At 37.9% G+C, this 27,322-nt stretch overlaps 1 protein-coding gene and 1 long non-coding RNA gene across 3 annotated transcripts; one reads left to right on the top strand and one right to left on the bottom strand.

Annotated features, from left to right (window-relative positions):
• Positions 1 to 342: 342 nt before the first annotated feature.
• LOC114010354 (uncharacterized) lies at positions 343 to 10,779 on the top strand. Its single transcript, XR_003551742.2, has 3 exons — positions 343 to 439; positions 3,366 to 3,456; positions 10,709 to 10,779. It is a non-coding gene; the product is annotated as an uncharacterized LOC114010354 (long non-coding RNA).
• Positions 10,392 to 27,116, bottom strand: WDCP (WD repeat and coiled coil containing). 2 transcript variants are annotated; one of them, XM_005230907.3, is made up of 3 exons: positions 25,015 to 27,116; positions 16,080 to 16,200; positions 10,392 to 12,337 (listed from the first exon to the last, which is right to left on the bottom strand). In XM_005230907.3, the coding sequence occupies exons 1-3, from the start codon at positions 26,932 to 26,934 to the stop codon at positions 12,171 to 12,173; spliced, it is 2,208 nt and encodes a 735-aa protein (XP_005230964.1). In that variant the 5' UTR covers positions 26,935 to 27,116; the 3' UTR covers positions 10,392 to 12,170. The 2 variants fall into 2 exon arrangements, with proteins under 2 accessions (XP_005230964.1, XP_027633307.1); XM_027777506.2 differs by lacking the exon at positions 16,080 to 16,200 and having other exon boundaries at positions 12,165 to 12,337.
• Positions 27,117 to 27,322: the final 206 nt, after the last annotated feature.

The following is a 27,322-nucleotide window of genomic DNA, read 5'->3' as shown; positions in this document are numbered from 1 at the left end:
CCCGCCACAGCCAGCAGCCTCCCCCGCCCGGCAGCTCGGCCCGGCTCTGGCAAGGCGGTCCCCGCAGCCGTACAGCGGAGCGCGGTGCTCGGCTATGCCGGCCACCTCCCGGCCCCGCCTCCCGGCCCGGCCCAGCCTCGCACCGCCTGGCCGCGGGGGGCGGGCCGGCGGCAACGTGCCCGGCAGCGGCGCTCTAGCCGGGCACGCCTGAACTCTATGACCCAACAGCCGGCGCTTACAATGGGCGGGCGCCACCAAAACTACAGCTCCCAGGAGGCAACGGGGCGGGGCGGGGCGGTGACGTACGCTCTCGTGGGCGCGCACCGCCTCAGGGCGGTTCTAGCGGTCGCCGCGGTTTGGGGGGCGGCCGCCACTCGTCCCTTCGGTCGCTGCCGGCGGGGAACGCACCGTGGGCTATGGTCCATCCGTGTGGCTCTCGGTGAGGCCTGAGAAGGGACCGAAGGAGAGACGAGGCGCCTCAGGCGGGGGTGTCGTGTCCCCGGTGTGGAGTAGTCCCATGGTGGGAGGGGCGCCTGGGGGTTCGGGCAGCAGTGGTGTGGCGGGCCCGGCCTCGCCGCCGGGTTCAGGTCGCGCCCTGGGGCTGGAGGGCGATAGGAGAGGTAGCTCCTGCCAACCGCCAGGTAGGCCACCGGTGTGAACGTGAAGCCTCCGAGTTTCAAGAGTTACTTGGATCCTTCTGCACAAGAGAAAGATACAGGATGAGCTGTGTGCCTGCTTTGTTTTGTGTTTGTTGATTTTGGGTTTTTTTCCTTGGGAGATCACATTTAAGTGAAGAAAGCACATAAATATACATAACTACTCCAATAAAACTTCTGTCTTGATTGCCTTGGGTGTAAGTTCTTGGAGGAGTCTCAGGCCCTTTAAAAGTTAATTACATTGCGAGACTGTGCTACTTTGTCACGACTCAATACTGCAGAGCAGTCTGATCATTGTAATTTTTGAAACCCACAGTTCTGATACACGATGTTGAAAGACTGGTAAAGGTGCCTTACAGGGCTGATAAAGGTGTGAAAAAAACGCTTGAAATGGTTGCAAGGTCAGATATGTTGGTAGCTCAAACTTACCCAAGAGAACACTAGGTGGTGACTTGGCTATATTGCATGAGTGCCTTTACAAAGATAAACAAAAAAAATCAGACCTAAGGAGTTCTTTATGTTAGTGGAGGAAGGTTTAACAAGAGCCATGGATTTATTCAAATACATAAGACACAGCTGTGAGTTTGGTTGACCCCTGTAACAAATTGCCAGCAGAGCAGATTCTCTACCCCTGTCTTCAAGTTAAAATTTGGTGACTTTCAGGGACATCTTATTTAAATGCAGGTTTTGCATCAGCTGCAGAGAAAATTCTGAGCTCAATAAATGGATTTTCTGTTAAATTCAATGGCCTGTGGTGTATTATAGGTGAGGGTATCTATGTATCTATGGGAAACAAGGTAAATTCCATGTACTGTCTGTATCCAAAAAAGCTCAACATAATTTCATTGTTGTATACCTGACAGAGCACCTGCAAGATGCAGAAAGATAGGTTGATGTGTTTGAGAAGACTCCAAAGAGTTAGAACTCTTACGTGATTATACTGGCAAAGGTTTGTGGAAGATAAATTGCTGCCGTTCAAAGTGAAAGAAGTTAGTTTCCAGGTTCCTTTGGAAGCATGTTCAGTGAATAAGTGGCCATGGGATAGAGACAGGGATGGCTAGAGGTCCGGAGTAGGATTTGTTTGAACTGTTGTGGTTTTTAAATGGAAGAGAATCTTTCTGCCAGCTTCAGGCACTTGATGCTGTGAGTTGCAGTAAATAAATGAATAAAAGACAGATTTGAGATAATAGATTTCCAAGGCTGCATTTTTAGTTTAGAAAGATAAGCAGTGGACCCATATGCCAGATTTGCTGTGTTGCTCTACAAATACACTCAGGTGTATGAGAATTTATCAGAAAATGAACAAACACAGTTTTGGGGTTTTTTTTCTCTTTTTTCCTATTCCTCTTTCATTAAGAATAGGCAGGGTGCAACTGTAAAGAGAACAATCCAAAACTAGCCCAGAACTGAAAGGGAGATCTGAAAAATTTCATTTAGAAATCTATTCATATGTTCCCAATATATCTTAATATACTCTCAGGGTTAGGGGATTAGTATACTATGCCTCTCAGAGAGGTGAGCAAAGATGAGCTGGGCTTGAGTCATGGCAATGACGATCGTTTTATTTGCTCTTGTTCTTTTAGCTCTGGGAAGTACACACTTAGCACAGTTACAAGAATGGAACAGCACTAGGAATTTCTGCTCTCTTTTGCCTGCGCCTGTGCAGTACCTGGTGGGTTGTTAAGGGTTGTTTTCCAGTTCCACTCCCTTCTCTCTGCAGGATTGCATCTGCTTGAACACTCAGCACTGTATTACATCAGTTGTTGGCATAGAAGGTGCCTGGGGTGCTTGTTCCTGTGCATTGCAGAGGGTAAAACGGAGCCTGTGCTTTCAATCTTGTCCTCAAATAAGAGTGACCAAAAAATATACCTCCTAAGGCACTAATGGTATGCCCTGTGATTTTTTTAGATTGATGGTGATGCAGTTTGAAAGTGCTGTCAAGTAATCTATAATAAATAAGATAATTTCTGGGGACATGTTTCAGCAGCGAGGCTCACTGTGTAGCATTTTCACTTGGTGCCTGTGAGCCTGAGCCACCAGGGAGCTTTACTGGGCAGTAACCATTTGTGGAGTATAGTTTTATTCCTGTAATCTCACAAAGAATCTTATTTAACAGTAATGATTTCACATTCTACTCTTTTCATATAAGCTTAAATTGACCATCCATATTAATACACAGAAATAAACATTTAAAAACTGTTTTATCAGGTGGAGAGACCACAATTCAAGAATCCCTCAGAAGATGTTTTCACATTAAATGTTTGTTTCCTATGCCTATAATTATATAAGTATTCTTAAAGACTTTATTTTCATAACATAAATTCTCTCACATGTATGTATAAATGCTGTTCTGCAAGTGAGCTGAAAATATCACCAAAACTTGTAGTTATTTGTAAATTATGGTTAGTTATATAATGTTTTGATTGCAACAGGATTGTATCAGCCTACCAGAGTGCCAGGATGGTGTATAGGTAGCTATTATTACACCTGGGCATTTATTTCCATCCCCAGCAGTGTGTATCTTATTTGCGTAACCACAGGCAGGTTATTTTGCGATGTAGAACAGCATGAAAATTGCTGCAGGCGGCTTGGCCAGCAGCCACTAGCCATGGCTAGTCACACAGCCATGATGTGCATAGCCACAGCGGTTATTTCTCAGTAGCTGTAATGCAAATACACATCTCTTGTTTTCTTTCTTGTTTTCCCCAGACTTTTCAAGCTGTTTACTGCTGATATATATGATGCATCTGTTACTTCAGGGATTTAAATGATGCAGAACCCCTTAGGAGATGTATATAAGGTAGGAAGTGGGGCAATGAAATTATGCAAGGAAAAGTGTTTAAAAAGCTGAAATTATAGAAAGCATCTCCCTATGGTCATGCTCATTAAAAGCACACCTTTTGTCTTTTAAAAATATGTGCTTGCATTGGGTCAGGTTTGTTCTTAAACACTGACCAGCCTCACAAATCTGTTCTCGGTCCCTGCACTGAGAACAGATTTGCATTCTCATAACTTAATTTGTTGCATCATTTGGGCATCTGCTTTTCAAATTAGATTGAAACACAACATTAATAAAAATATAGTACAGTCTGAGAAAGAAGAGTTATAAATACCTGTTAAAGGGAAAGAATGGCAGGGAAAGGTGAAATGGATGCGATGGGGAGACACGCTGTGGAGTTGTTGTTTATGCATGCTATAGATTTTTTTTCTTTGCTCTTATTGAATATGTATGCATTCAAAGAACATAATGTTATAAGGCAAAAGAATTTGAAGATACTTCCTGTTAACTTCACAAGCATATTTTTTAAAAAAATATATTAATCTAGGTTATGGACATTAATGGATGATCAAGTTGATCTCATCATTGTATTTCTTAATGGGAAAATGTAATGAGGCACTGTCATGTAATTGAGACCCCTAACATATGACATGGTAAAGCCTAAGATCAGTAGCTAAAAGGTACAGAAGTTTTCTGTGCTTTTTCTTATTAGGTTAAAAATGTTTCTTCTTAATTTTGGGAGGTGTTTAGTAATAAAGGTAATATAAGATGAAAATTTTTTCAGAAAATTACCTAGACCTGAGTCAATATCATGCTGTTACAAGAAGGCAGGCATGGCTGTGGGATGTGTGAGCAGAATCATTGTGTGTTAGACACAAGTATCTTGCCTGTTCTCCTTGGCTGAGCCCAACGGGGTCACAATACTTCCATAGCATAGGCAGAGCTGAATTTTGCTCTCTGTAGCATGAGGTCTTGCGGGGGTTCCTTGTGGCTCCAGGCTTTGAGGAATGGAGAGGATCAGTGAAAATTTGGGGGACTGGGACCATGACAAAGTGAGTGGCAATTACTGCTTTTCTCTGCAGCAGTAGCTACTATGCCTCATCTCCTAAAGCAGGTAGCACGCCACACCTCTTGAAGCCTGCCTCAGCAGGTTGGACTTTGGCAGGTCCAACACTTTGCTGATTGCTGTAGAGACAAAGGAGATGCAGGCTGTTGTCTAAGTTAGTTTTCAAACAGCTGATTGTTACCTACACCAGGAAGAAGGCATGGGCAATGGTAGAATACTCATACAGGAACGTTTTGTCACCTCCTGCAGTTGTTCGTGCTGTGGCAGCCTACTTTTTCTGTACACAAAAACATACACCAGTGCTTTTTCTATGCCTGAAACAGACCTTCAACTAAATTCTACTAACTCTACTGCAGTTTAAGACAGATACTGAATGCTAGTGTAGGGCAGAGGAGCAAGAGGTCCAGGGTGGATGTCTGAAAGAAATTGAAGGAGTCATGTTGCTTAGAGAAGACTAAAGGGAGACATAATGGATATAACTGTTTTCAAGTATTTAACAGACAGCTGTAGAAGACAAAGGACATACATTGTGAATAGTCACAATCTCTGCTTTGAGGCAGGAAAAGGGATCTTCCAGTCTGCTAGCATAAAGCTCTGTGTCAAACTATTGTACTTGTGCTGCTGTGAAAGTGCTAAGAGGTAAAAATTATCTCCTGACTAGTCACACAGTTTGTTGTGTACCGTAAATAACATGCAAAACAAAAATATCATGTATATTAAAAATGAGATAGCTTTTTGAAAGTGTTTCCATTTTAAAATTGGTTTGCGTAAAACAATTACATTGCAAATAAGGATTTTTGATGTGACAGTGTTCCTTGGGAATCGTCTTTCCAAGAACATTTTCAGGCATACCTCTTCAGAACAAATATGCTCTTTTAAATTACACATCCTTGTAATGGTGGTTAGTCCAGAACCAAGCTCATATACAAATCACATCCTTACAGGTATTTAAAAATATCATGTGAGAGAGATTGTTCAGTTCTTAATGTTTCTAGTAGGCACCCTGGAGTTCCCTTTTACTTATGCCACCATATGTAGATCTCTTTTCTCCTCAATAAATCTTGCTGTGAGAACCCTTTCTTATGGCAGTAAACAATTCAGGCCTAGATACTTCTGTCTCCTACAGTTGCATTTTCTATTTTCCTTTTATGTAACTAATCTGCAACAGCACTGCTTTCATCTTTGCTGCTTCTCAGGTTAATCCTACATTTCAGGCATGCTGTTATGCACAGTTTTCTTTCATGCTATTAACAGGTACAAGTGTTCTGAGGTAACAGTGTATCAATGAAGATCAGTGCAGCTACATTTTGTGTTGATAACAATATCATTGATACCTAAATAAAATTTTATTAAGGAAAGATAGACATGGGAACAGAGATTAACAGCTGTATGCAAGTTACATGAGCATAAGAGTATTTACAAACTGAGTGTGAAATCATGAATTGTTTGAAGTTAAAAGAAATTCTGACAGTAATTTGCAGTGGAGCCAGTATTTTGACTTACACTTTTTTTCCTTATTTGACTTATTTTTAAGTAAACTAAGTTTCTGAGTGAAGGACAACAAGGGGAACAGTTAGCATCATACTTAAAAATCAAATTGTGACTAATTTGTTAATTGTAGGTTATGCTGTCTGTGGTAGGTAAAATGTAAAGAAATACAATTCGCCTTATTGTAAAATGCACTGAAACATTAAGCTTCAAAAGTAATTTATTGATAATTACAGAGACACATAATTCACTGATAGATAAAGCGTATGAGATATGATAGCATTGGGCATGTTAGTAAGTCACTGGTGTGACTTAAGAATCATGATGCCTTCTCCACTATGCTGGCACAACTGTGCAGCTGAGCTGTAGGTTCAATTGAGAAACTGACCTGCTTTACCAGTAGTTTGGTGGGTCTTTTCAACCATATAAATTTTGGGGTCCATACATTTCCATCCAGTGACTGCAGGGGTTGAATGGAGAATGAGAAGGCCTTTCACCTGTATCACTTTGGAAAACTTCATCTCAGCTTCCCACAGCTAAGTTTCAATTAGGACACTAGAGCTTTTCTCATGTGGCAAAAGTTTATTTGATTGCTGAAATTGATACATTATTGTGAATTTTGTACATTTTTTAAAAAAATAATCTTTGTGAACTGTGCCTTTCTGTACTGCCTTTTATATTTTTGAAATGTATTTAGTATGTTTGATGTGAAGGAAGTGACTGTTGCCCCTAAAGCGAACTAATGGTTTGTATTTGCCTGGAGTTTTGGTTCATTTTCGTCTGTAGTATTACACCATGGTCTTTAGATGTATGGCTCTCCTGACTGCGTACTCCCTTGTCTGCTAAGATATGGTGCCTGCTGACAAGTGGGATGGATCCTTGCCAAAGGACAGAGGTTGTTGAGTACTAATGGTTTTAACTGGCAAGTCTGTATAACACTGCAAATGTCACCTCCTGTGCAGGAGGTCTTTCTGTGCCAGTGCTGAACTTGGCAGCACACGCCTCCAAACATTTGATCACACCTGGTTGTTCACATATATGTGTCAAATAATAGTGGAGGAAAGGGAAGCATAAAGTTCGAGGGCAGTGTTGGCTCCCTGCAAGCAGAGGCTGAATTGCACTGAGCACTTTGGTAACTCATATCAGAGGTACCCAAATGTCATTAGCTGGGAGATAATGGAGACCTTTACTTGTCCATTAGATAACAGCACCAGCAGCAAAATACTGAATCTCAGTAAAGTGAGTTTGCATTTTAACATAAAGATTGTGAAATTACCTCAGTCTGTTAGAAAAATGAAGTCATAATATTCACTAATGAACATACGTATAAACATACAAATTTACTATTGACATGTAAAACACTAATACTTCTGTTGTATGGGACAATGGAAAATAAATTCATACTTTCATGTGCAAAATTGCATAACCCATGGGATTTACCTCACCTGACTTCACATGCTTAAAAGTTAGGTCAGATGAGTCCAGGTTTAATTCACTGGTTTTGTAATTGCAATCTGGTACTATATGTTGGCTTTTTAAGAACAAGTTTGATAAACGTTTGTCAGGAGTTACTTAAGAATAATTGACACTGTCCTGGGTTAGAAAGAAGGACTCTTCAGCTACATACTAGATGGGGAAAATGCTCCAATGCTTGGGGGTTGCTGTTAAGATAGGAAAACCTGAAAGTAAAAATGGCTAAAAATATGTTAATTGTCCAAGCTGAGAAAACATAGATAAAAATAAGAACTGGGAGAAAGGCAGTTAGGTTTGATGATACTATTTATACTGTTTTAATGGTTGAAGACATATTAAAGGGAATTAATACTTAAGATTTTTCACATGAGTGTAGATAAGACTATTCAGGAGTAGTAGAGGAAAAAAGGGAAGAACTAGTTGAGGGTCATGCAGGGCCTACTTTATATGCTTCCTGCAGCAATCTCTCACTGTTTAGCTATTATGAAGAATATCAAAGTAGTATTTCATTGTGCAAACTCAGCATCATAGATTGGCCAGCAGAATTTCAACTGACTTTGATTTTGTTGCATTTAATTTTTATATTGTTTTATTACTGTTCTCACAAAATTGTTTTCAAAATCAAAAAAGAAAAAGCCTATCTGGCATATAGAACTTGTGTTGTTAGCATTTTCTCAAGAAGTGGGTCAATACAAGAAACCAGGAAGAGTGAAGGAGACTGCTGCATGCTTAGCAGCAAAGTTATGGAAAACGTAAGGCAAGTTGTGTTTTAACTTTACTTCAAAGCAGATTGTACTTTTAAGTAAAGATATACCAACTCTAAAAATATACTAGGATGCATATAAATGTGCTGGATAAATATGCAGAGTAATTAAAATGGAAATTTAGACTTTCTGGTATGTTGTTTATTCCCCACAGGGGAAATGTTTTGGAGGAGCTGGTACACCATTTAGTCTTCTGAGCGCCACTGGTACTGCATACTGAGCGTAGTCATTCTGCTTTGACTTCTAATTTAAGCTCCTAGTCTTCCCTCTTTCCTCTCTTTTAATTACAGAAGGCAGACTCTCCTACTGGGTGACTGTGGACCAGGAACATAGCATCAGTAGTCTCATTCTTACTCCAGAGGAGCTCATCCTTTCTGCTGGTCAAATAAGGAACCTAAAAAGGGGGGTGGGCTTAGTGCCATCATGAAATTTAGGTGATCTGAACAGCTCTGCTTTTTCTAAACAGATTGATTTTGGCCCTATAAAACAGCACTTCTGGAGGATGGTGAATTCTTCTCAGTCTGTGCTTTTCTCCTTTTCACAGCCTACTGTCTGCTCAACTAATTTAGTAAAAACTCTATCTTTCCACATGCCTTTATCACTGTTTGTGCAAAAATCTTCTGTACAGCTTGTGCTTAATAGAACAGTCATATCTCTCTACTTCACTGATTCTCCATCTGTTCTCCATTCAAACCAAAGCTGAAAATTTATCCTCTGCTTTGCATAAATCTCTTCAGCACTTCTTCCAGTGCTTTTATTACTTTCAATTTTAACTTTACAGCTCTGTGATAGACACTATATAAGATAGTTCTGCACTGCACTCCTAAATCATTACCTGAAAACAAATATTTTCTCATTCAATTGGTGTCCATTTTTATGTGTATGATTTAAACATTCGTTTTCAAATAGATGCACGTAATAGTGTGTTTATAATTGGGGGGGGGAGGGCAGTGCTATTATTTAACATTATACAGTTTTGATTGATATATAGTATATTTTTTCTTAAGCTTTCCTATAAAATTGTAGGTGACCAGCAGGATGAATTTGGGTCCTCATTTGTTACCAGACTAATTGTGCTGGGTGATGATAGCACCTTCAAGTAGATCAGTTCCTACTTAGGTTCAGTAACCCTTGAATCATACAGCAGGCAAAAACAATGTTACCAAAGTATAACAAATCCAAATTAAGCATCATTAAACATTACGGAACTAAGTTTTTTAATTTTACAGCCAGTTATTCCCTGAAACTAATTGTTTTGTCATCTAAAATCCATGGAACTGAACTGAACCAAACCGAACCAAACTGAACCAATCCAAACCAAACTTTGATAGCTGTTCAAAGAAGCTCTTTTCACTCCTGATCTTCTCAACAGTTAGATTGTTTTATAGAAGAGTAATACATGAAAAATTAAAATGGTAGCGTGACAGACTGACAATGAAGTATGTAGTGATAAGTGTAAGTTCTGAGGCATCTTTGATGCCTGGATACTCGCTGATCTCTGCTAAGATTTTCACCTTCTCAGAATTCCCCTTTTGGCTGTTTCAACAGCACTAAGGCATGAAGATGTCAAAAGGTGGAACATGAGTATTTCTGTAGCAATGAGGAAGTCCTTATGAATAATGTATGTAATGAACTCAAGGAAGCTATACAGGAAAAATCAAAAGTGTCTTGTTATCAACCCATTTTTCTTCAAGTTTGTATGTTTAGAATGCAGGACTGTTCCATGTAACATATTTTTTCTGTTTCATTAACCTTATTTCAATTGGACCAAACTATGAGACTACCACCCTTAGAGGATACTATTTGTGAGAAAAATTTCCTTTTACTTCTTCCTTTCATTGAGCCTAAGTAGTCCTCTAAAAGGTATCCTCCCATCATTCTAATCAGTTATAATTAAGTTTTATCTTACTTGGCCATAGTGTAAGTATTGTAAATACCAGGTACTGTTGTGAGACACAAGGATATTGTTCAAATATATTTGGAAGATTAGAAACAGCTGCTGCTTTGAAATGTGCAATGTCATTTAGAAATCTGATAATGCCCTCCCTCACCATACTAAGTCTGTGAACCTCTGTGTTAACTTATTTGATTTCAATGATTTGTGCTGATTTCAGTGAAGGAAAGCATGACTTAAACCAAATCTTGAAGCAGTAATAATACAAATACCTTTTTGAACACAATTTTAATGCAAAGTAGCAGGCAATCCAATTAACCAAATAACTGTAAAGTAATAGATATGTTTAATGATTAGAAGGTCAAATTAATTTTGTTTTGTTTGGCGTTTTTTGTTAGTTTTGTTTTGATTTTCCCCACAAGCAGGAATGCTTCTCAAGGCTGCTTAAAAATATCTTTGCAAACAAGGTAGTACAAATATACCCAGCTACATTGCATACCTGTGGATGTGGGCAATTTGGAATGATGATTCCTTTGTCTCTGGGAGGATACTTTAAGCTAATGAATTGTAACTGTTTCCATCTTTCAGGAACTGAAACTGTTCTTCATGAGATTTCTGGCTGCATCACTGGAAAGGTACTACTGCCAAACCTCCAAACACGTTAAGTGTCTTCAGACCATAGATCTACCTTCTTGATCCAGCCTTCATTTGGAATGAAGTATTGTAACTTGGTTTTAGCGTATCTGCGCCCTATAAACAGGCTTGCCATGGTTCCCAGGCAGGGAAAAAAGAGTCTCCAGAAGTATTAACAAAATTCAAAATGCACAGTATGAAATATAAGTCTTAATAGTAGCTTAAATAATTCTTATCCCTTTTGTGTTTCCCTGAATGTGCAGGGTGAAGCAGGCATGCCTTTCCATGGTTTCTGCTGGAGCCTGTCCAGTAGTACCAGATGTAGGCCTCACATGTGTAGCTACTCATTCATTAAACTTTACCCATGTCTTTGCATTTAGGGGAAGAAAAATTAGGAAGTTCATTTAGCTCTTCCTTTATGCTTATTTCTGTCACCATAATCATGAAAGTTCAGTTTTCATGAATCTGCCTGCCTGCTTCTCAGATGTACCTGTATTGCGTCTTGTCTCTGAGGGTGAGCTTCATCTAACTAAATGAAAATATTTGTATTTATATTGGTCAACCTAGCTTGCTTTTGCAGCCGGTGAAAAGGAATAGGCACTTACTTACTTAGTAGGGATGGTTCACCATGATCAGTTTGAAATCTACATTAGGGCATGAGAAATCTGCTATGGAAGTGCTTTTCCTTTTTTTTAACTGATCATACCAGAGTTTAGATTACAAGTGCAGTGTAGACACCTGCATTTAGCCAAACGAAATTGATGTTCAGTGTCTTTGATCCTTAACTTACCTTGCAAGGTTTTTTCTTTCTCTTCTGTGTGCATGTATAGTTCTACATGCTGTGTAAGATACTGACAGGAGACGGTGATACAACCTTTTTAGTAATTGAACATTTTCCTATAAAAATTAAGCATTTCTGAAAACGTTGCAGGTTTCCATGGGATCCAGCTGGAACAGAAAAGAGCCTGAAGCAGTTTTCTTTTATTTTTTTTTCCCCTTCCCAGTTTTCCTTAATGAATATAAATGCTCTTTAGTTGTATTTTCTTCAGCTTTTGTGTGGACTGTACACCAGTATTAGCTAGATTTGTTGTTACCGCATATGGTTTTTAGCATAATATTGTTTCTCCAAGAACACCCTGACCACAATTAAAGTAGAGGCTAGTCTCTCTGCTCCAGTCCACTGGCAGCCAATAACAACAGCTGTGGTGAACTTCACTCTAGGTCTGATCCTTCAGAAGAAATCATGAGGGTCCATCCAACCCTAGGATTTAGCTATAGTGCAACCGTGCCACAGATTTTACAGTTAAAATACATTGAAAGTAGTGAAAACAGCTTTCTAGTCATTCCATTTCTGACACTGCAGAATGTCTTTGTATTGTATTAGAAAAGAAAGTCATTAACGTTCTTTGTTCAGAAGTTATGTCACACTGCTTGGTGGTCGCGTTGAAATGCTTTTTTTGTAGGAGTGACCTCCACAGACTTCTGAACTGTCAGTTCCATCCCTTATAATTATCTCTTGTGTTGCTTTGAATATTAATGGCACAAAGCCATCCTTGTCTGCAGTGAGCACAATCCAAGAAGAACCTACAAAAGTTAAGCAAAAAAAGAAAATGAGTGTACTGCTCTGGTTATGTAAAATGTATAAGCATGTTTTAAAAAGTCAGCCAGCACCCAGCAGAGCAGGCTTTCTTTTTGTGCACTAAAGCCTTATTACACTAATGACGTTAAGATCTGACAATCCATGCTAAACACACCTTTGTGTAAATGCAAAGGGAGGCTAAATGAAAGGTCTTGAGAGGTCTGAGGCATTTTGTCCCTTATTTAAATTAAGTTGAAAAACAAAGTGCATCTTTGCTAATTCTGATAAATTATATCTTCATTTTCTTTCCATGCTGACTTTTGTTCTAGTGACATCTACTTCTGCTTATCCTTTTTGCTCATCTGCTCTATCCAAATGATGAAGAGATCATAAAACCTGAAAAAGTTGGCAAAGAAAATGATTGTGCTGTATTTGTTCTAGAAGGAAGAAGCATTTTCCATCTCCTTTACTGTCAAGCCATGATTGTTCAGTATGTTTTCAAATTCATATAGCAAACGGAAGTTACACCTTGAAGATAATTTACAAAAGCTGATATAATAAAATTTCTTGTCCTTTATTCATTTATCGAATCTTCTCATAAAGAGAATGAACAAAAACTGAATCACATTTTTAATTCTTTTTTTTTTTCTGTGGAAAAAAACGAGGCAAGATTAAAAAACAAAGACATCAAAATCATTCAGGTTGAGCTTCTGTATTGCATAGAAGCAGAAAATAAACCTATCCCTCCCCCTTTGTTTTTTACTTTCCTTTGCAAGTCAGCTTGAACATGAAGCTATATGTACCATATATATTTTTTCTAGTGAATTACCTGTTCCCTTTTGGACTGGATATTGCAGTTCTTCTAGAAAACAGTGTCTTCTCTATTTTGTCTTTTTTTCAGTTTGAAAAAGTCTCTGGCAACTGAAAAGCATTGTGGGAGCCTTTGTATCACATGTTTTTCTTAGAGCGTGTAATCCTGTTATTACTGAGCAGGGACATTAGCTGGGATAGGAGGTAAAGAAAGCCCTGAAGCATTCTGTTCTTCTGTTCTAAATTTTTAATTCAGGGAGATAAACGTGTGTTTTGAAAAGGAATATGAAAAAAGGAAGTGTAGAAATACCAGAAGAACCATGCTTAATTTTTGCCAGTCCTAAAAAAAGCCTATTCCCAGAGCAGGCAAATCTCCCTTCCTTATACTATTAACAAAGCACTTTTCCAGGCTGCTACACTATTGCGTGTTGTCGTGTCACCTGTTACATCATAAGAAGATTGTAATTCAAAACCATGAATCTCTAATCTTCTACTCTTAATACTTTCTTTCTAATTCTGGACAGACTTCAGATTCTTTAAGCAATGGGCCAGAAAGTGGAAATTCTGCTGTCCAAATCAATAGTTACATTGTTGGTCAAAGTGATAAAGCATACTTTTTTGTCAAACTCTTGGGACTTTTTTATTTTCATCCATTTAAATGTTGGAAATCTCTGTGTTGTAGATAACACTTGTTTTGAAGCATATCCCACAAAATACTTCAGTGGTGGAAAAACCTTGTGCATAATGTAGTGCTTTTGCTATGCACGATTATTGCAGTGCTGACCTGCTGAAATGAGAGACTTCTGTGTGCTAATACCAGGGCACTATATAACAAGGCTATATTTAGTATAGGTAATGGTATTACAATCCTGGGCTTAAAATGCCAACGATGAGTCCAAGTTCATTGCTGGTATAACTCTGATAGTCTTAATAGCCTTACTGTGGGTTGTGCAGTTTACTGCGGCCTACAGTTGTGAACTTTTTTTTCCCCCAGTATATTCAAGTTTAAGTGTTTATTCATAGTAAAAAATGCCAAGCTGTCATTGTAATACAAGCACACTCTTCATTACGTCCCCTTTAATTATATAGTATTAAAGGATGGGAGTGATATTTTTAAACATCACATTTAATATTCATGCCTTTTGGAAAAGGAAAGATTTAGGAAAAGGAAAGATTTAGGAATATAAATTTGTACTGGTCAGAAATCAATAAAGAACTACGTAACTACTTCTGCCCCAAACCTGATAATTTTGCAGGATTGTGATGAGTTTTAGAAAGATTCTTCTTTCATTTTTTCTTTTTGTTGTCAAAACCCAGACTTAATTTCAGAGAAGCCAAGCACCACATTGAACAGAAAGAGGGACACGTTAGGATGATTCTGATTCATTGCCTTTTTGATATTTCAGAATCCTAATGCATGAAATTGAGAAGTGGTGTTCTGCTAATTAAATATGAAATATTCAACTGTTCTACAGAGCTGAAAATGGGTTTTCTCAGGCCCATTGTTTATTATTTTCATACTGAATTCTGAAGCTCTTTTTTCATTAGGGGCATTTGTTTCCAAAATCAAGAGCTGGAAGTACAGGCCAAAAATGATATCGTCCTTGCCCTGCAAAGCTGCCTTGTGTTACTGCAGAAACCTGCTGGGAAATAGCTCAGCAGCAAGTAGAGTTTTTTCATATATGCCTCCACTGCACTGTACAGTCAAGAGAGATTGCTGACAAAAGTACGAAACCTGCATATCCTTATCTTCTGGAACAAGTCTCAGAAACTGCTGTAAGCTAGGGGAAAACCGAAATGGCCCAATGTGTCTTGGTGACACACATAGGCAGCTCCCCTGATCTGTGTTGTATTTGTGGCCCCTTTTCTTCATTCCTCTGCTCTCATCAACAGCAAGGAGATAAGCAGAGTATGAATGGCAGAATGGTGCATATTTTACATTTCTTTTCCCCACTGTTCTTGGTGCCAGCACAAGTAACATCCCAGGCCCAGTTTCTTTCTTGTCAGTAAGCCTAATTATATAGCAGTCTGGTGTGCAACCATCATTATTTAGAAAACTATAGCTTATATTATTAATTTCCTTTTCTTTTTGATTTCACCAACAGTTGAATATATTTCTCATAAGACAGAGCATAGTGATTAAGCCAATACGTCTTAGCCTGCCAGGGGCTAAGACAAGGGGTAAGACAGAGGGTAATTTATGCATCTCTCAGTGTGGAAACCAGGCAGAGACATCATAATTACAGCCAAGTACTGTGTACTGTAAGATCATAATATACTCAGACTGTGATGAGAAAAGTAATCAGAAGGGTTACAGAAAAATGGCTAAAAAATAACAGTATATATGTTTCTGAGAAGGTAGCATACATGAACAGTCAGGGACAAGGTAATTTAGAAATCAGGCTGGGGCTAGGGTTTCCCTAGCTGCTTCTGTCCTTACAAGTTAGTCAGTAGTGGGTGGTAGAAATGTGAGATTGGCAAATTTGAACATTGAGCTTCATTGTTTATCTCACATTAAAAGAATTCCAAATGCTAAATGATACATCTATATATAATATTCTGAGAATCAGATTTTCTCCAGCCTACTCTCTATTGTCAGGTCTGAGACATGCTTGTCAAGATGAGCAAAGCAAAATGCCAGAAGGTCTCAAGGAAGCACTATTTCCAGGTAACACAGTGTACCGATTATTTTCTTAGCCTTCTTCTGCAGAGGCATCTAACATACTACTCTGATAAGAGGTAGTTCTGCAGTTACTTAGCATTTAAATGATTTCAAGAGATACTCTGCTGTATTTCAGGCACAGGAAAACACATACTTCTCAAAAAAAAGTTAGCTATTTCGGTTTTCTATAGTATGGGGTAATTATTCTACCACAATGCCTCTTTTAAGCTAAAAATCTCAGGTGAAACCTGATACCAGAAATAAAAAGAACATACCATGTTTCATTTCAATAACAGGCAGATCAAACAGCTGCTGAACTAAATTCAAATGGATCTTGCCATCACAGAGAAGAACATCTTTTGTTTCTTCAGTAACTGCTCCATTTGAAAAACTTCTCTTCAAATGCATGCATGTAAAAGAAAAGATCTTGTTAAAGGCTGAGACATTGTGCCTGAGTTCTTTTAACCGTTCCTCTGCTCTTACTCCTTTCAGTTCTCTAGTCATTTTGCTTTTTCTTTATCTGTCTTTGCTACAATTTATAGATGACACCATCATGCAGTGCAATTCTAACCACGATCTCATAATCCCATGTGAAGAGGAATATGCCACTTTGCTTTTTACTTTGTTTTGCTTTGTGTGTTTATGCAGCTCAAAACTGCATCAGCCCTGTATATATAATATATTAGGTCATGCATGTATACGTCTATTGGATCTTTCTGCCTGACGAGTCAGTTCAGTGGAAAGAAATATCATGCCTGAAATAAAGTTGTCCAAGATGCTACCAGAGCAAATGAGTAGTCTGTTCCGTTTCAGTTGTACACGTCGGTGGTTTTGATAGTCATTGGTCAGCTATTCCACCCCAGTAGAATAACCTGAGTTCTGGCATAGAGGGAATTGCAGAGAGACTGGACATTGTGGCAGTCTCTCTGAGAAGTTGTCATAACAAGGTAGCTTGGAAATCCTGTGACTTTCTTTGAGAGAGAGGGAATGTATGAATTTACAGCCCTAGAATTTGCTCTGACATTCACTAAAAGAACACACTTGAATATAAAGGTGGCATATTTGTACTTCATGAAGTTTAGCTGGCCTTGGGAATCGACACCTTTGTGTTCTGTCATTCAGATCACTGCAAAGTCCAAGGACTGCAAAATAGTTGAGCTAGTATGGTTATGAAGTGGATATATATATTTGCATTTATATTTTCTTATCTGCTGTCATTTGAAATTTTTCAGTCACTAAATGCTATTATAGAATATATGTGAATTGGACATTTTTTTCTAAATAATCTTGCTATACTTGTCCTGTGAATTTCATTTTGTTCTTTCTTCTCCATATTTTCCACCTGTGTAATTCCCATGTGTTATGATGGTGGTTTTTTTCTGTGGTATCCCTTATGTTTGCAATACCTCCAGATTTAACAGATTTGTTACTTGAATGAACAGTCTATTTATCCCGTGTCCTAGACCTTTTTGTCTTGTCCATTCAGAAGGCATCCAAGTTAACGTTTTAGAATGGATTGAAAAGATGTCATCTATCCTAACTCCTGTTCTAGTCCTATCTTGTCTGTGTCTACTTCATACCCTTGAATCTTTCTTGCTAATAGGAAACCTCCCATTGAATGAATTCACAACTGCATCTTCTGTTTCTGTGCATAGTAATCTAACCTTTGAGTAAATAAATGTCTCTTGTAATGCTTGTCTTCGTTTCTAATTGTGCTGTCTTTTGACTCGGTTGCTCTCTCAGTGAATATGTGCATGAATATATGCATGAATATGTTCTTTTTTTGCTGTGTAACAACCTTTCTAAATCAGTCACTTTTCATTTTTCTGTACATAGTATGTATGCTGTCATGCAACGACATCACATGGGTTGTAAATCAGGTTGTCTACCAACTGTTGCTAAAGTATTTTTCCCTATTCTGTCACAGATTGACCATGCAGATAGCCTATGGCTAATTGTTATTTGTTTATGTATTATGATTGCTTGAAGATGTAAGAACCATAAAAACATCTTTCCATTAAAAATGTAAACTTTCCAACTTTCAAAAGTCTTCTCATCTTGTTCCCTGTTCAAAACAGCCAGAAATTTATTGTTGTGTAATTAATAGGAAAATACCTAAGGAATGGGTTGAAGAAGTATCATTAGTCGTAAAACTATCATAACTTTTTATAACAGCTATAACCATAAACCAGAACTTCTTTGTCATTTTTAGGTCTCTTCAAATACTATAGTACTATATTCTATTGAACCTAAATACATTTAAAATTCAGTGGGCCCAATGTCCAGCAGTAAGCACATGCTCTGCATTTACATTGCGAAGATGCTCTTTCCTGTATAGATATTTGTGCAAAGCTTTTCATTGCTGCATATTGTGGATTAGCACATACAACAGCTACTTCATTTTCCTGAATTCAGGTTGAAATACCAGAATTTATTCAAACTTGTACTTCAGTGAATGGATTACAGAAAAAGGTGGACTACAAATGAGACAGGCATGTTGCCTTGACCCGACTGGTTCATTTTTTTCCCATAGATATGCTTCAACTCAAGAATAGTCAGAAATAATCTAGCTCTGCTTGTGTTGACTTGAAATCAGTTGAATGGAAATGTATACTAAGGATGACGGTGTTCTAGTATGTTTCCTACTTCGCCTTGCAAGTTATTGTTGGAACAGTCATTGAGGTGGAAGACATTTTTATACATACAAAACTACACGACATCTGGGTTTTATCCTAACCACTTTTTTAAGTACAGACCTCAAAGCTTAAGTTTCAGAGTTGTTTGTCTTTCATCACTTGTGAACATTCATATTAGCTGTTCTCTCTGTCTTTGTCATATACTTCTGTTTATAATGATAAACTTAATAATATTTACATTTATTTTTGTCTGCTGGCAAATTCTGTCAGGTCAAGAATCTTTTGGTTTTAATTTTCCAATTATTTAGTCTTTTTTGTTTAATATTTAGTTTAAGTGATGATAACATGCCTTCTCTTTGAGGAATATGTTCACATACATTGTATCTTAGATTAACTGATTTAAACCCATGCTTTCTTGAGAAGTGGGTAACTGTTAGTATTCCCTCTTTATAGGTGACCAAACAATTACACAGGAAGATTAAGAGATTTACTCAAGGTCATGGTAGTAATTTGTGACAGAGTTAGAAATGCAACTAAAATATCACCTTGATACTTCCCATTTTCATGCCTTAACCCAAAGATGATTTTCTAGTCAAATCTAAATTCAATCCACCTCTTCTGAAAATATATATCTGGTTTTGCTACGTTGCTATTTATCTCCAATAGAAGACACAAAACTTGCAATTCTCAGATTAAAATCCCTTCATGTTAATTGTTTTACCCTAAACCAAAGTTTATTGGTAAACTCAGAACATACTAATCACAGAAGAAATAAATATATTTCCACAGACGTGAATGGATATTTTCATATTTAAGTTTCTTTAGCCAACTTCCTGTAGTATGTTAAGTCCAACTCTCCCTTAATAAAAATCCAAAAGAAATTAACCATTAATTCAAGAATTGTTTTCCTTCACCCATGTCAGCCTGCCCCTTGATTGGATTTTATAGCCATAAAGAGTCTTTGGGGCTGCAGCCAACCCATCACAGTGTTGCCAAACTGTCTTTCAAAACTCATGTTTTGGAATGAAAATACATGCAAGAAGAAAATAATTTACTAAGACAAAAAGAGTTCCTGGGTTAGATATTATATACCTTTTTTCTGCACAATAAATAAGCATGTCTTTTGTCACTTTTTTGAACCCCACTGAGAGGTCAGCTAGTTCTGCCTCTTGACCTTTTTCACTGTTTATGTTGTACTTCCTAATGTACTGCCTGCACTGGCCTGGATGCTAGATCATCCACATGAACTTAAATCCAACAACTGATGAAACAGGTAAATAGGAATATGCTACCCATCAGAGCTGTTTTTACTAACACTGGGTCAGTGACCAATTGGTGTTTGAATGTGTCTTTCTTGCACATGAATGTGTGGAAATGTAAAATGTTTTCTAGATGAGGCCTCACAGCTGTGTTGCCCACTATTGCATTACTTACTGGATGTACCTCACTGATGAACCTCACAGACTGCCTTTGTTCTTTTCATAAACATACCACATTTTTGATTCAGAGTCATCTTTTAGTCACTTAACACATTCAAGCTTTTGTCATCCTTGTTTCCAGCTAATGAATATCCAGTTTATAGCAGAAATTCCTTCTGTTAATCATAGAATATATCACTATGCACTTTATATTAGTTCATTTTAATATTTTTTTTTTTTTTATTCTAGATGCTAAGGTCACCAAATTACAGATGCAATATCCTGGTCCTGTATTGAAAATACTACTGACTTTATGCCATACACAGATTTTATTAGCATGTCTCATCAGATCATTAATAAAACTTCTAGATTAGCCTCAAGATCAATTATGAAAAAAATCCACTAGTAAATTCCTTCCATTTTCTTTTATATTACTATAACCATTTACTATCTTCCTTCCAGCTAATTCCTTAACCATCTTATGTTTCTTCTATTAATCCCTATTTTTTGCCATTGAACAAATAATATTCCCTGTGGCATGATTTCAAGTACTGTACTGAATTACAGGTGTTTTAAATATTCTTCTACGCTTTGTGTTAATAATCTGTGCTTTTATAACAGAAGAGTATCGGGTTAGTCAGTCACATCTCTGCATTGTAAGATGAATAGTGCTGTAGTGGCCTAGAACTCTGTTTTCGTTTTCATAAACCCTTGATTTCAGCTCTTTGTGTTGTGCTTCACTGGTAATTGCAGTTTTGATACCTTAATACCCATTAGTCAGCTTGCTTTTGCCTTGCCCCCACATTCATTGTTCTGGATGAGAAAAAAACTAGTAAATTAAATAGATGTGGGGGGTCTGTCCCAGAAAACAATGAAAAGAGAATTAGATGGCTAAGGAAGAGCAATGAAGAGAAATGAAAACTATGATTTTTGACATTCAGAGTACTGTGTCTCATTAAGCCTTGTGCAGCATTGCCACAGGTAGTATTAATTAGGTCTGGCAGCCTGCACTGCTCCCCTTTCTTCTCATGATTTTTACTGTTGCTGTGATTCCTGTTCAATTTTTGGTGGATCCTGGTTTTATTTTGGTGGAGATCTTAATACCTTTGCTTGCCCTTATGTGGAACATTCCAATTGCAACCCTAATTAACCTGTCAGAGAAGCATAAGCCTGTAAAATGTTTACGCTGGAAGAGATCTGAGGTGCTCAGGGGTACTTAAATCCCAGTGCAGTTTGCATTTATAGTGCACATCAGCATTTCAGATGATACGATGCTAGGATTTCTACCTGCTCTCGGCTCCCTGTTAGTAGTTCTGCAACTGCTGTTTCAGATACATTGTTATCTAAGATAAACCCTTTGTCCTCATGCTTGTGCTTCCACGATCTTTTTGGTTTGAGTATAGAGGGTTTTTAAACTCAGATCTTTACTTTCTTTGCACAGTATGAAAAATTGGATTCATTTTTGACATTACATATTCCTTTTCTTTTGTGTCTGTGTATCCAACAAACAAATCCACTGCTGTAATAAAAGATTGTGTCTCTAAAAACCCTGTTTGTCTGCTATTGATCAGTTTCAGAACATTGTTGTCAGAATTTGTTCTTAACAAATTCCTCAACCTTTGCTCAAAATGTTACCCATGCATTAATCACACCTTCTCCTGACTACTCCAGGTCTTTCTTTTACAGTCATCCTAAATCTCTCCCTTCTAAACTTCAGGATGGCTGACTAGTTTCTTACTCCAGGGAGCAGTCATATCACCTTCCTCTTCCATCATTTTCATGACTTACTTTCTGTTGCTCAACGCAAGTCAAAATTGCCCTTTGGATTTTAGAAAGGTTCATGGTCTTATTACAGCTGATCATTGCAGCCTGGTCTTTGCTCATTTTACTGTGCCACGCTTATTACCCCCCTTCTTTATCTCTGCTTCATGTACTTCTATCAAAAGAACTTTATTGCCATATGTTTAGATCCTTTCTATTAATCTCTCAGCTCTGTGTAAAAAAAATGTTTATTTTATAGCTGACCTTAACAATAAGGTTTCTGATAGTAAATTGTATGAAGATGCTATAAAAGTACAAACTGACTTGTACACAATTATTGGTGAATGCAAAGAAAAGGAAATCATCATGACTAATTGCTGAAAAGGTATTTATTTCCTTTTTAATTATGCAATATATGCTCTCATTGATACACACTTTTGACATAATACCGCTTCTGAGCAAAATGCAGGAGTTTTGAGATGTTCTTCAGATTAAGATGAATCTTATTCCTCCTGGAGAGGTTTGCCTAAATGCCATTAATTTCAAATCCAGATTGGCTTTATTTCCACTGTAATTAGCTTTTGAATGAGGCTAGTTTAAATATTCTGCAGCTGTTTCTTTTCTGGGGGAAAAGGATGATAAAAGTATCTTTTTGCAAAATGAAACAGAAACAAATCTGACAGATCCTCATCTTTTTTTTTTTTAAATAATCTCCTCTTAACTGCATTTGTCTGTCTGCCCTCCCACACTATCCTGAATCACAAGTCTGTATGAGATGAAAGAGCAATAATATTTGCTTTTCAGGGTTGAATGATCAAGTCACCTCTGGTGGCTGAATGCTATTACACAAGTGATAGTGCAGTGACATTTCCAAAGTGTGAGTGATCATGTTTTTCTTTTTATGGCTATGGGCTACAAAGAATATAAATTCTGGTAGTATTGCATGGACGTGACTTCAGAGGAGTTATAGATAGGCTAGCACTAACAGAATAAACAAAGGTTTTGATGACTATTTAGTGAGCAGACATCATGAATTATTAAGTAATACACATTCTGTTTTATATTATGGTTTTCTAAGCAGAACTGGAATCATATATAAATATGTCAATAATACTTCTACACAACAGTGTTCATAATTGCCCGTTAATTATTGCTACAGTTTTATCTATCATGTTTTAAACTTTCCTTTTATTTTTTAATGCATAAATATGGTTACACAGTACTGATCATTATGGTTTATAGTACAATAGATTTCTCAATCAGGATTGAGCCTCTGCCGTGCTGGGGATTATACAAACACTTAAGAAGACATGCACTTGGCACAAAAAGCTGAAAGATAATGGACATATTATTGACAGGACTGCAGTGTTCCTAAAGCTTAGACAGTTTTCCAAAGGCTGATATTTATATCATAAGGCAATAAAGCTATTTCCTGACTTTTTGCACTGTGAACACAGAGCCTGGCTGGAACCCACAGCCCAGCTGGTCTCTGAGCTCACAGAGCACTAATCAACTCCTGAAGGAGGAACAAGGTTCAGATGTCTGAATCCAAACTAATCAAAACAACTAATTTCTGAGAAAATTATTAGCTGCCTATGAAGCAAATATTTCCCTGTCTGTCTGGAGGCCTTTTTGCCATCAGTCTATTTTTCATTATTTTTTGGCATCATGCTGTGATCCTGTTAGATTTCAGAAGAGAGGCCGAACTGTGCAAGGCATTAGTTGAGACGCAGAAAAGCTATGTGCATCGAAAAGCCATTAAATGGCACTTTTTCTGAGTCATTATACTGCGGTACTAGCAGTGCTTTCTGCTGGCTCAATGTGAAACTAACCTGTTCAGATAAATAAGAGTCTTCCTTTCTGAATGTAGTTAGTCTAGCAGTATTTTAGAAGCACTAATACTTTTTTTTTTTTGCTTCCAAAGATAAAAACCAGGATAATTAATTCTTCCTGCTTGTGCAAGCAAACGTGCACAGTGACTTCAAATCTTAGATTAATGTTACGTGTCAGAAACAAAACTTCTCTTTAGAAAGGTTAATCCAATTGAATCCAAGAGATAGGGCTGCTTGCTAAATAAATAAGTGGATTTATGTTAAGCAATCAGAATTAATTTGAACATGCTGGAGAACAGAAGGGCTTGCTTCTTGGAAAATAAAATCCTAAATTATTTAAAATAGACATTGCTTTTTTCACCAGAATTTGTGTAATGTATTCAAGTTAAATTATTGACTAACTCAGATCAAAAGCTTTGCATTTATCCAGAGTAACTAACATACTAGAATCTCCTTAAATGCCAAATAAACAATAACTAAAAAGTAGTGAATATGATTGAATTGAGTCACCATTCCCTTAATGAGTGTTTAAAAGAGGAGTGCTTAGATGTCTGTATGGATTCCTTTAAAGTTAAAGGAAGTCAGACTTGTTTGAGAAGTACATACTTCAGCAGCATCACAATGTAATGGATTACTTTGACACAAAGCTGCTTATGTTGCAGTAGATAAGAATACATTTATAATTGGCATCTACATCCTGAAAGGGACCCCAGTTTTAGCGGCAATACCACTAGCTTCAGCATGACCAAAAATATTTCAGTATAATGTTAGTATTACTGTGAAAAATGCTAAGAAATAATTACCCAACCTTCATCCCTTGGTTGAAATTCTTATTGAAAACAGTAGGAATTTTGCCAAAACAAGGGTGGGATAGGAACATGATGATTTGACATTTGTCTATTTATTTAATGAAATAATAATTGCATATTGACGGATTATTTTATTTTCTAGAAAATTTAAAGGGGTAATATGTTTCAAAAATTGAGTATGTCCAGCTCCGTGAAGTTAAGTGGTGAGAAATTAAAGCAGAAATAAGCCAACTGTCATGCACATCTGAATTTTCCAGAAACTGAGAGTCATTACTTTGTTTCGGTCTTCATGCGAGTCTAGCCTTGGAACTTCAAATCTTCAAACTTTGGATTTGAGCTCAGCTTTGAATGTATTATGTTTCTGGTGGGCTACTGTACCACCCTACTCATAGGCTTATCTCTACATTAACATATAAACCTTTTATACATCAACAACTGTTTGCCTCTGTTCTCTCTCTTTGATAGATGCACACATAATCAGTTATTATCTAAGACAGTTGTGCATAATCAAAGAAGAACAGACACAGATCTCCCATGTGAAGTATCCTCTAAGTTACCACGTCATCCTGAGTTATTGTTTCAATGACAAATCATAATACCATTTTAGATTAAGCTTGATTCCAAACTCAGGTTACATTTCTCATTGGTTGATAAGAACTAAACTGCATCCTCTTGATTTAAGGCTAAGTGAATACAAGATTGTTTAAAGATTCAGTGTGGTATCACAATATTTTTAAGCTGACAAAAAAGTTACCTGGTAAGTGATATGAACGACAGGCGGTTCCTGTGAACATGGATAGGCTAAAGATATCCTCCTCCCATTTTTAGCGAAGTCTGTTATTTCAGAAAGACTCAGTTGTAACTCACTGAAGCTGCCACAAAGTCTCTCTAAATTTCTAGATATGTGACTCATTCCTCTTTCACTTGGCAAATTGTTGTTTGTAGGAGAACTTGATGTTTCTTGGATCACATTGAACTGCACTTTAGGGGAATTTGGTCTGCTGGAAAGCCTGGTAGGTGTTCCAAAACCAAGAAGAGACACTGAACGATTGGTAGGTTCAGCATCCAATGTTTCTAAGGCCACTGAGGGATCACCTGGGAACCTTTTTTCATCCAGGTCCCTCACACTTGTTGAAATGCTCTGCTCATAACTAGGGCTGTTTACTTCTTCAATGAGTCTTCTCCTGCCACTAGGAGATTGAATAACTGTGCTTCTGGGTATTAACAGCTCCCTGCTTTGAGGCTGGTCTTCTGTAGCAAGATTTTCAAAGAACTTTCTTTTTCCAGGTATATTAACAGAGGGTTCAAAGTTATAAAACATATTCTGCTTATTCTCAGGCAATGCTGAAGAATCTTCTTCCAGCATCAATTCTTTGATCATCAGACGCATTACATACCTGTCTGAACTTGAGGATGGAACAAGACTAGGCTCAGGGAACTTTTGCTTGCCAATCAGAATCAATAGGAGTTTATCTGTCAAAAAACATAGACCCTTTGGTCTTTCATTTTTTTCCAGCTGGATTTGTTGAATATGAGGCATGCAGGAAGAGGTTACTGAATACACCAAAACAAGGTTAGAAGTATTAGAGGCTACTGCCACAATCTGAGCTTTAAGGTCAAAAGCCATAATATCAGGAACCAAAATACCTGGGATGGTGACTTTCCTGGTGGTGGTTACCTTTCTCTCAAAAGTCACCAAGATCAAGTGAGAAGAATCTTGACCATTTGTTGCTACAGAGTCTTTGCGTCTCAGAGTAATAAGAGGACTGGGATCAGACCGACGGTGGTTTGTAAGGATATGGGTTAAATCCACAGGACCTGATGAAGAAGAAGCAACTGAATCAACACCTGATCTATCTGAATCTGTGGACTTTCTTCGCAGGTCCATGGAGTATTCCTCATCACCAAGCACCAGAGCAGACTGTGAGATTAAAGACCCAGTTTCTGTACCAGATGGTATATCAAATGCAATGCCCGCATTCAGACCACAGATATTATCTAAAGGAAGTTCAGTGGCTACAGCAATTTGGAAGTCCAATGTGGCTTCTATAGCACAGATGTAACCTCCCACATCAAAGACTGGGCAAAAGGAGCAGGTATTTAGAGTTTTCTGAGTGTCGTCCCATATGTAGGAATGCAGGGCACTGCCTATAGCAACTACTAAACGATTACCATCCTTAGTCCAGCAAGCACAGTGGATAAGCCCACTGCTTTTGATATCTGCCTTAACTCTAGTATTGTCAGTACGAACAGCATGCAAGACTGAAGCATCTCTTTTTGTAAGCACAGCCAAGACCTCCTTCTTTGGATGCCAGACACAGCCCTGAGAAAGCAGGGGGAATGGCTCACCAACTTCACAAGTCTGAGAAATCAAGAGTTTGTTCTTCTCTGCAGTGCTGTAGCCCAGCTGCCAAATGCTAACATGCTTTTTATGCTGAACAGCGAGCAGAGCTGGGCTATCTGTAGAGCAACATGGGCCCCAGTAAAGCCCATGAACATGTTCAAACTGACCAACAACACTTGAGTCTCCAAACTTTAGCTGTCCATTACGGTAGTATAAAGCAGTCAGTATCACTTGCTTCCCATCTGTCCAGGCAATTCCATGCATCGGGTGGATGGCCTGATATAAAGCATTGAGGCCGGTTCTTAGCAGCTTTGCCTTTCCCAGCTCCATCTTTGTAAGCTTTCTGTCTACTCGTGGTTGTTCCAAAGTAAAGGATCCATGGAATTCACTTGCAGATTACAATGAGGAAAATTTTTTCTTGTGTTTCTTTCCCTTCCTTTCCAGAATCAAATTGAGTTTTTCTGCTAGTAGTCCAAGAGCCTATATTGTGAACTCCATCCCAGTAAGCCTGCAGATGCTTTTCTAAGTATAAATCCATGTCAAAGCTGCTTTTGCTATGTCTTTTCCTGGGAGGAGTTACGATCTTCATGTGATGGCTAATAAGGTTTAACCAATTACTGTACGTTTTCTTAGAAGTCTATTTTTAACTCTTCACTGCTGGGAGTGTATTTAAAAATAACACTCTAATACCTTGACCTTCAGTGAGTGAAGATCTTTG

The sequence above is a fragment of the Falco peregrinus genome, chromosome 7 (assembly GCF_023634155.1).
Source record: "Falco peregrinus isolate bFalPer1 chromosome 7, bFalPer1.pri, whole genome shotgun sequence".
Classification (NCBI taxonomy): Eukaryota; Metazoa; Chordata; class Aves; order Falconiformes; family Falconidae; genus Falco; species Falco peregrinus.
This window is presented reverse-complemented; position numbering and strand designations above follow the sequence as displayed.

What these genes read in the sequence shown, in the direction of transcription:
- WDCP (XM_005230907.3), bottom strand. Translation starts at nt 26,934, where the DNA reads ATGGAGCTGGGAAAGGCAAAGCTGCTAAGAACCGGCCTCAATGCTTTA. An exon ending in TCGTTCATATCACTTACCAG is followed by an intron (nt 16,201 to 25,014) that starts GTAACTTTTTTG and finishes ATGCATTTGAAG; the next exon opens with AGAAGTTTTTCAAATGGAGC. An exon ending in TGTTATTGAAATGAAACATG is followed by an intron (nt 12,338 to 16,079) that starts GTATGTTCTTTT and finishes TAACTTTTGTAG; the next exon opens with GTTCTTCTTGGATTGTGCTC.